Source organism: Panthera uncia, chromosome D2 (genome assembly GCF_023721935.1).
Source record: "Panthera uncia isolate 11264 chromosome D2, Puncia_PCG_1.0, whole genome shotgun sequence".
Lineage (NCBI taxonomy): Eukaryota > Metazoa > Chordata > Mammalia > Carnivora > Felidae > Panthera > Panthera uncia.
In genome coordinates, this window is record NC_064818.1 from 13700780 (window position 1) to 13710119 (window position 9340).

A 9340-nucleotide genomic window follows, 5' to 3' on the forward strand; every position below is an offset into this window, starting at 1 on the left:
AGGTGTTCGGTTATCAATAAATAGCACTTATCTAAATGTTGCCACCATGAGTATTGCTCAATCCTACTGAACACTTTTTGCTTTTATCAAGCACAGAGTGGTTTATTACACAGAAGTACCAGGGTGGAAGATGTGCCTGCCCTCAAGGCTTCCCTAAATGAATCCCCTGATTCTTTAGAGTAGATGAGAAATATGTCGAGAGCGTTGCTACAAGAGAAAATGTACATGAAAGTACATAATAGGATCGTTGTGGTAGTTTGGGAGAATACATCAGTGAGAGTAAGTAAAAGTTGTATTGTAGACATGTTACCATGTATTCCTTTGTTATTTTTGAAGGAAAAAAATTTGAGATTTTACCATTCTCTTTTCAGACCATATTTTACATCCTTCCACGCCTCTCAGGCCTTGTTGAAGATGAATGGATTGCCATTGGTAAATTTACCAGATTCACGGACATTCCTTTAGACTCAGGATTTCAGTGGTATCTTTCTCCAACTCAGCTTTGTGAACGGAAACCAGGTGACTGGGCTCAGCAGGACATAGGTAAAAAAAAATTTTATTTTTCCCTCCCCTTGTTGACTTGGTTCAGCTTACTCAGTTCAGTTACTGAGAACACATAGTTGATAAGACCACTTTTCACTGAAGTGAACTCTGCTTGATGGCTTAGAGAAAAGACTGTGAAAAAACGTGGTATAACTAACTAGCAATTTTAATTTGTTAGCTTTGCTCTAAAAAGCCAAGAGAGCCTGATTGCGTTATTATATCAAGCTAGTAGCTTTTCTTTTTTTTGAAATATTATTACTGTTTATCACTCTCCCATTATATATATTCCTGTAAAAGTATAGATTTTAGAAAGGGCCAAATTATGAAATCTCACTTCTTGGCCCATTTAGGAGTAAAGCAGAGCCCTTGATTCTAGTCCCTTGTGGGGACTGGTTGGACCTCATCCGTTTGTTCGGCCTTCTTTCTCCTGTCTCCCCAACTTTCTGTTACACTTACTGCTTCCCTGGGGCCTTTTTCTCATTTCCTTCATTGCTCATCTCCTCCTCTTCCTCCCATCCAAGGACCAGTGCCACCTCTTCTTGCACCACAGCTGATCTGAGTGACTGGAGCCACGGTCCACAGTCCCCACGCTTGTCACAGTGCCGCTCCTTGCTCTGGCCCTCCCTGACCCACGACCACTGAAGCTTCTTTCAGAAAATCAGAAGTGGTCTTTTCGCCTCCTTCACAAAGTCTAAGGACTGCCCTTTATGGGGCATGTATTTGCTAGCGTCTTGCTATGATTTTCCTCCTCAGTCTGACTCTTCTGAGCCCCTTCAGGAGCTCCCCTCTTTGTCCCTTAGATCTGTACTTCTCTAAAATGCTAATGTTTTCAAGAATCCCTTGGATAGCCTGTTAAAGTACAGATACTGGGGGGCCACCCTTACATTTTAAGTCACTATGTCTGGAGAATTTTTTTTTTTTTTTTTAATTTTTTTTCAATGTTTTTTATTTATTTTTGGGACAGAGAGAGACAGAGCATGAACGGGGGAGGGGCAGAGAGAGAGGGAGACACAGAATCCGAAACAGGCTCCAGGCTCCGAGCCATCAGCCCAGAGCCCGACGCGGGGCTCGAACTCACGGACCGCGAGATCGTGACCTGGCTGAAGTCGGACGCTCAACCGACTGCGCCACCCAGGCGCCCCTGGAGAATTTTTTTATCTAGATGGTTCGTGAATACATTTTTCGACCTACCACCTTAAGTTTATTTATTCCTTCAACAGAGATTTAGCGATTGCCTCCTGTGTGCTAGACATAGACCAAGTCCCTGCCCTCGAGGAGCTTACGTTCCTATGAAAACAGTACCATGAGAGCAGAGCAGATAGAGATAGTGACAGAGGATCAAGGAGACGTTTCTCAGGAGTTGACAATGAGCAGAGACCCATGAGAAGGGAGAGCAGGTCGAGCAGAGATCTGGAGGAAGGGCTTTCCCAAAGCAGGACATCAGTCAGGGAGATTTGGGGGCAAAAGATGGCAACAAAAGCTAGTTCATCCGTGTAGTGGGGACGGCCCCGCCAGGGCAGGCTGAGCAGAGACAGAGGAGAGACAAGGACGACGTATGTGGGCAGCTGTTTTGAGCTGGGCCACAGAGCGGAGCTGAGAAATCAGGTGTTGTTTGGTTGGAAAAAGGCTGAGGAGGTCTGTGTCTGTTTTGTTTGGTGTGTGGTAAGGAGAAGGGTATCACAGTGCGGTATTTGTGGCAGGACTAGGTGTTCGTATCCCCTGAATGTTTTCATGGGCCTGGTCTCCTTATTCTGCACGCTCTCCCTGAACATTTTTATTAATTTCCACAATGCAGAACCACTGCCAGTTAGCAGAACTTCTAATCTGTATCTCTCTGTGGCCTCTTTCCTGAGCCTGCTGGACATTTACACCCAGATACACCATAAACTCTTTAAACTCAGCATACACAAATTGGATTTCCCTCTTTGCCCAATCTTGCCTCCTCTATAAACGCTTGCTATTACGGGTGTCACTGGATCATCACAGAGGTCATTCTTTTCCCTCGTGCCAGCCACATTGATCTGTTACTGAATCGTGGTAATTCTGCCTCCCAGATCTGGCTGCTCTTGCCTTAATTTAGACTGTCTCTGTCTTTGCCTGGATTGGTACAAAGGCTCCAGCTGTTCTTCCACCTCACTTTTATGAGGGGTTTTTCCCAAAACACAAAACCAGTACTGTTCTCCCCCTTCTTAACAGCCTCTAATGGCTCCTACCTGTAAATTCTTTATCATTGTCTACATGCTTTTCATGCTCTTCGCATGGTCTGAGCCACCTCGTTCCATCCTGGCAGGCTGTGAGCTTATACCAAAGTCCTGCCACTGCCCGTCATCTTCGTTCCACGTCCTGTGCCCTTGCACACGCCGTCCCCACAGTCAGTGCTGCCCTTCCCCCTCTCTGTTTGCAAACTCTTATTTCCCTTGAGTCTTCCTGGGTCTCTGCGCCTCCCTCCCTCCCCCAGCAGACATTACCTACCCTCAGTGTCGTACCGTGTTCTAGTATTTGTGTGTCTCTTCCATCCCCGTGAGCTAAGTGCTCCTTGATGGTTCAGTGAACACTTTTGAGTGGAGCAGTTGAGGAAGAGCCTGGAAGGATAGTCTCAGTCCTGCACTACAGCTCACAACACTGCATGAGAGAGGTCAACAACATTCTGTGTACTCGGTGCATCGCTTCGGAGAATATCCTTTGTTTTAGAAAAGTTCGCCCAAGTACTTGTCCAATAATTTAAGATAAAGACTATTTGTTTTCAGGAATACACTATTTCTACAGAAAATTCCATACTAATACTCTGTTGTTTTTAAGATACACCATTATTTTATGGACCTCTAAGAAAAAATGTGAAAATCTTACCAAACTATGAGACCCTGTGGATACTAATATGCTTCCTAAGTTTGCATATGCTAAAACGTAAACAACAGTGCATCTTAAATTTTCATGAAATGTAGTATTGGTTGTTAGAGCTGAATTGGAACATTTAAAATTACTATTGAAAATGGCAGTTGTGTCCCAATCCAAGTAAAGTTCTTTAGTTAATGAATCTCATCCTAAACTATCATTTTAAACTCTTAAAAAAAAAAGTGTGTATTTAAATAAATAGATTTTTAGATACGGGATTATTTTCTTTTTCCCTCCCAGGTTCTAACTCAGGTGAAGCAGATGACCAGTCAGAGTGGACTGATGTTCAGAAGAAGATTATCCCGTGGAAAAATAACGTTCCGGATTTAGATCTGGAGCTCGTGTTTCAGGATCGTGTTGCCAAACTTGGAAAGTCGATTAGCAGACTGATTGTAGTGGCCTCACTCATCGATAAGCCAACTAATTTAGGAGGTAAAATTAGTTTTCCAGGGGGGTTGCTTAAAATCTCTGGATCCTGAAAACCTACAGTCAGTCCCATGCCACTTTGCCTGTCTTTTCCACATTTAACCGTCCTTGGGAGCTTTGGAGGGATATGTGGGCCACAGTGAGCGCGGCACCGTGCGAAACAGTAATGTGGCCCGTTCTGCAGGACTGTGCCGCACCTGCGAGGTGTTCGGGGCCTCGGCGCTCACAGTAGGCAGCCTGCAGTGCACCCAAGACAAGCAGTTTCAGTGCCTGAGTGTTTCGGCCGAGCAGTGGCTTCCTTTAGTGGAGGTGGGTAGAAAGTAACTTATTATTAAAATGTTTCTTCACTAAAATCTTTCATAGCCCTCTATCTTCAGGGGTCCGTCCTTTTGGAGTATTTTACAGTTGTCCAGCCTTCAACAGCCTAAAATAAACTTAATATACAGCCCCCTCTGTTCTCCTAGTCCAAATTATCTTTCACATTGTGGTATTTTTAGAGATCCTCAATAACATAGAATTCTTTTCAGTAACATATGTCCTGTGAGTTGCAACTCACTCTTAGGAATACTTTTATAAATATATATGATGCTGGGGAGAATTCTTTTTTATGGCGTATAATTCCTTTTCCTTGTAAAAAGACTTAAGAGTTTCAAAAAAACTTTTATGAAATTGATTTTACTCCAGACAAGGCTATAAATGAATAATTTACTACTCTTCTGTTTTAAAACTCACTTTAAGGTAAGACCACCTCAGCTAATCGATTTTCTGCAACAGAAGAAAGCGGAAGGTTACACCGTCATCGGTGTGGAACAAACCGCCAGAAGTGTAGACCTAACCCAGTACAGCTTTCCTGAGCGGTCTCTGCTCCTGTTGGGGTAAGAAGATGCGTTGCAGTCAGTCTGGAAAATGCTTCGGAAATCTTAGGATTCACCGAGACTCCTGATGTTATACCCACATCAGGACTTCTCACGTGTCCTGCTTATGGAAAGACCCCTGGTTTTTGTTTTCTGTCACCTGTTTGGGATGGTCAGGTGAACAGAGATCAACCCTAAAATGTCCATGTTGTTTCCCGGGGCCACAGACTTCGTTTTGTTAATCTGGCTCTGTGCTGACGTTCATGACCGCTAAGAAAAAATTAGTGTCTTACACAAAAACTAACCTTTCTTCTCTCATTTTTCTTCATCAGAAACGAGCGTGAAGGAATTCCAGCAAACCTGATCCAGCAGCTGGATGTTTGCGTGGAAATCCCTCAGCAGGGTATTATCCGCTCACTCAACGTCCACGTGAGTGGGGCGCTGCTGATCTGGGAGTATACCAGACAGCAGCTGCTCAAGCATGGGGACACCGAGTCATGAAGCTTGTGCCTTATCGGGGATGGATTACTGGTGCTCTTGAAACATTTTCTAAAAACTACGTGTGCTAATGTAATAGAGTCTGAAATTTACTGGGGTAATTTGTATTCCTTTTCTTGCAACTTAATGCCAAAACTTCTTCATGTGCCTTAAATACATTACTATATATCGTCCCCTTTAATAAATATTTTTAGCTAAATTGCATTGTTTTTAATAAAATATTTTAAGCAATTGTGGAAATAAAACAACGCGTCTTAAGATTTATTTCTTTCCTAGGGGCTAGCATTGTCGGAAATGTGGACAGTGATGGGACTAAGGCAGAATGACAGCGGCTCTTATCTGTGAACACCACCCCTGAACGTCCCCGGGAAGCACGGTGGGGTGGAGGCCAAGGTCCTGCACGGGAGAGGAGTCCTGAGCCTCTGTTTGCTGCTTTTTTGTCGCCTTATTCCCAGGGAGGGAACCTGCTCGGCAGGATGTTGAGCCAGCTCCCCTCCTGAATGCGTAATACTCAGATAATAGGCCATTATCATTCATAGGAAGTTCTGGGAAATTTTTCATATACTACTTCTGGTCACAGAGTTCACAGTATTCTGGGGCGCCTGGGTGGCTCAGTTGGTTAAGCATGTGACTCTTGATTTCGGCTCAGGTCATGATCTCACAGTTCTTGAGTTTGAGGCCCCGCATTGGGCTCTGCACTGGCAGCACGGAGCCTGCTTAGGATTCTCTCTCTCTGCCCCGCCCTCCTTCCTCTCTCTCTGCCCCTCCCCACTCTCTCCACCCAAAGACCGTGAATTTTTCTTGCACATCATCACCAAGAGTGAGAATGGAGCCCAAGAAGGCTGATTTTCTCTCTCTCTTGTTCTGATCTCTCTCTTGTTTGATACTGCAATACCTCAGTATTTAATGGTGATCATTTATCACCATCCAGCAATGAACTTCAGTCATGTCTGGGTCCTTTTTAATAATATCTAAATTTCAGAATCTGTTACCAGTATATATGTTTCCTTCTGTAGGTTTATTAAAATAATTTTTGTTTTGCAGAAAAGTTGCAAAGAAAGTACACAGTTTCCATATGCCCTTCGCCCAGATGCCTGTAGAATCTTCTCCAACTGTGGACATTTATCCAAACTAGGAAATTAACTTTGGTAACGGTGCCGTTCACTAGCTGCAGACTACAAATCTGACCTATATTCAGATTTCTTACTTGCCCACTGACGTCTCTTTTCTGTCCCAGGAGCCACTCCAGGACGCTACATCGCTTTAGGGTTTCAAGTCTCCTTAGTGTCTTGTGATCTGTGATGGGGTCTCCATCTTTCCTTGTCTTTCCTGACCTTGACACTTTTGAGGAGTACTGGTCAGGTATTTTGTAAATGTCTCATAATTTGGGTTTGTCTAGCATCTTCTCATGGACTGAGGCGTCTGGGGTTTCAGGAAGGACACCGCAGGGATGACGTGCCCTCGTCCTCACATCGCAGCACGACCATCACCTTGGTCATTTGTTGAAGGCAACGTTTGCCGTGTTCTCCTCAGTGAAGTTGCTGTTTTTTGCTTCCCGTGGTCTCTTTGTTAGAAGTGGGGTCACTAAGCCTAGGCTACGCTCAAGGGTAGAAGATAAGCTTCAACCTCTGCTGGGGGCACCTATTAAAACGACCATGGTAATTAATACTGTGGGAGAGATACCTGGGAGGCTATGCTGATAGGTGGCTCCTGAGTGTGTTGCCCACTCATTTTAGTACTTGTCAGTGGGTACTGCCTGCCGTGTTCTCACGGCGAGAGTCCGTCTCCCTCACCTCTTCTACATCCATGACCTGGGATTCTGCTATAAGGAAGACTAGTCCCTTCTTATGCAGTCATTTGTTTAGATCAGCGTGGATGGCTGGCTCCTGTCCTTTTGACCTGTTCCCATTCTTCCATTCTTTTTTCTTTTCTTAAACCTTCCTTACTCTCTGGCAGTACACAGTGCTCCAGGCTCTTTTATTTTTTCCACCCTGGTTCTAGAATCAGACATTTCTCCAAGGACCACTGGTTCCAGATGTGCCCGTTGCTGCCCGAGTATCCCTGCAGGCCCTGCCGGCGGCTGGAGCTAAGGAATCTAGGCGTTTGCAACACATGTGCACAGAAATACAACATCTACGTCTGAATGTAAACATGAATTCTTAGAGCTCTCGGACACCAGTCCAGCTCTACAAGGTTAATTCTGACACAGCTTATTTTTAACTGCTTTTTCTGACTTACATATGCTTCTCATTATTGTACTTTGAGAGTCGCTAACCCGGAACCTGTGAAATTTCGCAATTTCTGTAAGTTCTTTTTGTCTTGAGCCTTACAGGATCCAGTCAGATCACCATTTTTCAAAGTCACATGGGTCAGCTCCTCTCTTAGCTATCCCTTCCAGTGAGTATATGGCATGTTTCTAATACGAGTAGACTCATTTGTCATTATCTACCTTCCAAACCGGAATCCCTCCAAAATCCTGGCTGATTTTAACGTGCATACAGAGTCACTTTTTAGCGTGCACAGTTCTTTGGGCTTTGACGAGTGCATACTCACGAATCCCCCACCACAGGGCCAGAGAAGACCCTTTTCCCCATTCCCAACCACTCATCTGTTTTCTGTGCTAATTTTAACCTTTCCCAGAATCCTGTAAATGGAAGCATATAACACATAGCCTTTTGGGTCTGGCTTTTTACCCATAGAAAAATGCATGGAAGGTTCGTGCCTGTTGCTGTGAGACTCAGAAGTTCAGTCCTTCTTATGGCTGAGTGGTATACCTGTTTTTCTGCTCTGTTGTAGGAATCTGGGTTGTTTCCAGTTTTGGGCGATTATAAGTGAAGCTGCTATAAACACAGGTTTTGTTTTCAGTTCATTTGGTGAACTGCCTAGGAGTGTGATTGGTGGCTCATAAGGTAAGCAGATGCTTAACTTTATAAGAAATTCCAAACTTTTCCAGAGGGGTTTTATTGTTTTGCATTCCCCTCAGCAGTGACTACGAGTTTCTGTTCGGTCGTGTCATCTGCACTTGATACCATCAGCTTTTTAATTTTAAGCCATTCTAATAGGTGTGAGAGATCATCCTCGTTTTAATTTGCATTACTCTACTAACATGGAGCTTCTTTTCCTAATGTTATACTCAACACTATGAGTAGATACGCAACAATATTCACATAATCTGCCCATTTTTTAACGCTTGGGTGGGTGATTTATTTTTGTCAAGAGTTGGAAAACTTTATTCTGTGTACAAATTTTTTGTGTGATTTGTAGATATTTTTTTCCCCAGTCGTGTAATTTTATCTTTTTGTTTTCTTAATAGTATCTTTCACGCAGCATTTTTAGTTTTCATACAGTTTCAGCTTTTACAAAACTTTTGTCCTTTTCCAGATTGTGCTTGTGATGTCATTACATAAAAATGAAAATGCAGAATTCCTCTATTTTCTTCTAGGAATTCTGTAGTTTTGTATCTTACATTTAGGTCTGTGATCCATTTTGAGTTTGTTTTTAGTAAGATGTGTGGTGTCAAGGTTCGCTTTGTTGTGTGTGGGAGGACACTTTCTCCAGCACCACATGTTGAAATTCTTCTTTCTCCACTGAACTGCCTTGCACCTTTGCTCAAATTCAGTTCTTTATTTGTGTGGGTGTATTTCTGGACTCTTCTGTTCCACTGAGCTCAGTGGGAGTCCTTTGCCAATACCAGTTTTGATAACCGTACCTTTATAATAAGCCTTGAAATCACGTAACATGAATCATCCAACTTTTTGTTCTTCTCAAAATCACTTTGGCTATCTTAGGTCCTTTGCCTTTCCATGCGAGTTTTAGTATCAGCTTTTGTCAATAATTACACAAAAAAGCTTGGGATTTTGATTAGGGTTGTGTTGAACAAATTGGGAGGATTTAAGAGTATTGAGAAAATTAAGACTATTTAGCTTTCTAAATCTTGACTACAGTATATCTAATTAGATCTTCTCTGACTTCAAATATTTTGGGCTTTGTAGTTCTCAGATACAGTCCTATACGCAGATTTATGTCAAGTATTTAAATTTTTTTAGTGCTACTATAAATGGTATGTTTTTTATTTTAACTTCCAATTATTCATTGTTGGTCTACAGGAATAGGATTTTCTTGAGTAT

The 9340-nt window shown here is 43.0% G+C and overlaps 1 protein-coding gene across 1 annotated transcript in view; it reads left to right on the top strand.

Moving 5' to 3' along the window:
• Positions 1-5413, top strand: part of TARBP1 (TAR (HIV-1) RNA binding protein 1) — a 93517-nt gene extending 88104 nt beyond the window's left edge. Inside the window, exons 28-32 of the mRNA XM_049645980.1 lie at positions 372-543; positions 3676-3867; positions 4046-4170; positions 4600-4736; positions 5048-5413. Of these exons, the coding sequence (XP_049501937.1) occupies positions 372-543; positions 3676-3867; positions 4046-4170; positions 4600-4736; positions 5048-5216 (795 nt within the window). The 3' untranslated portion in view covers positions 5217-5413. The remainder of the gene's footprint in view (positions 1-371; positions 544-3675; positions 3868-4045; positions 4171-4599; positions 4737-5047) is intronic.
• The last annotated feature ends 3927 nt before the right edge of the window (positions 5414-9340 follow it).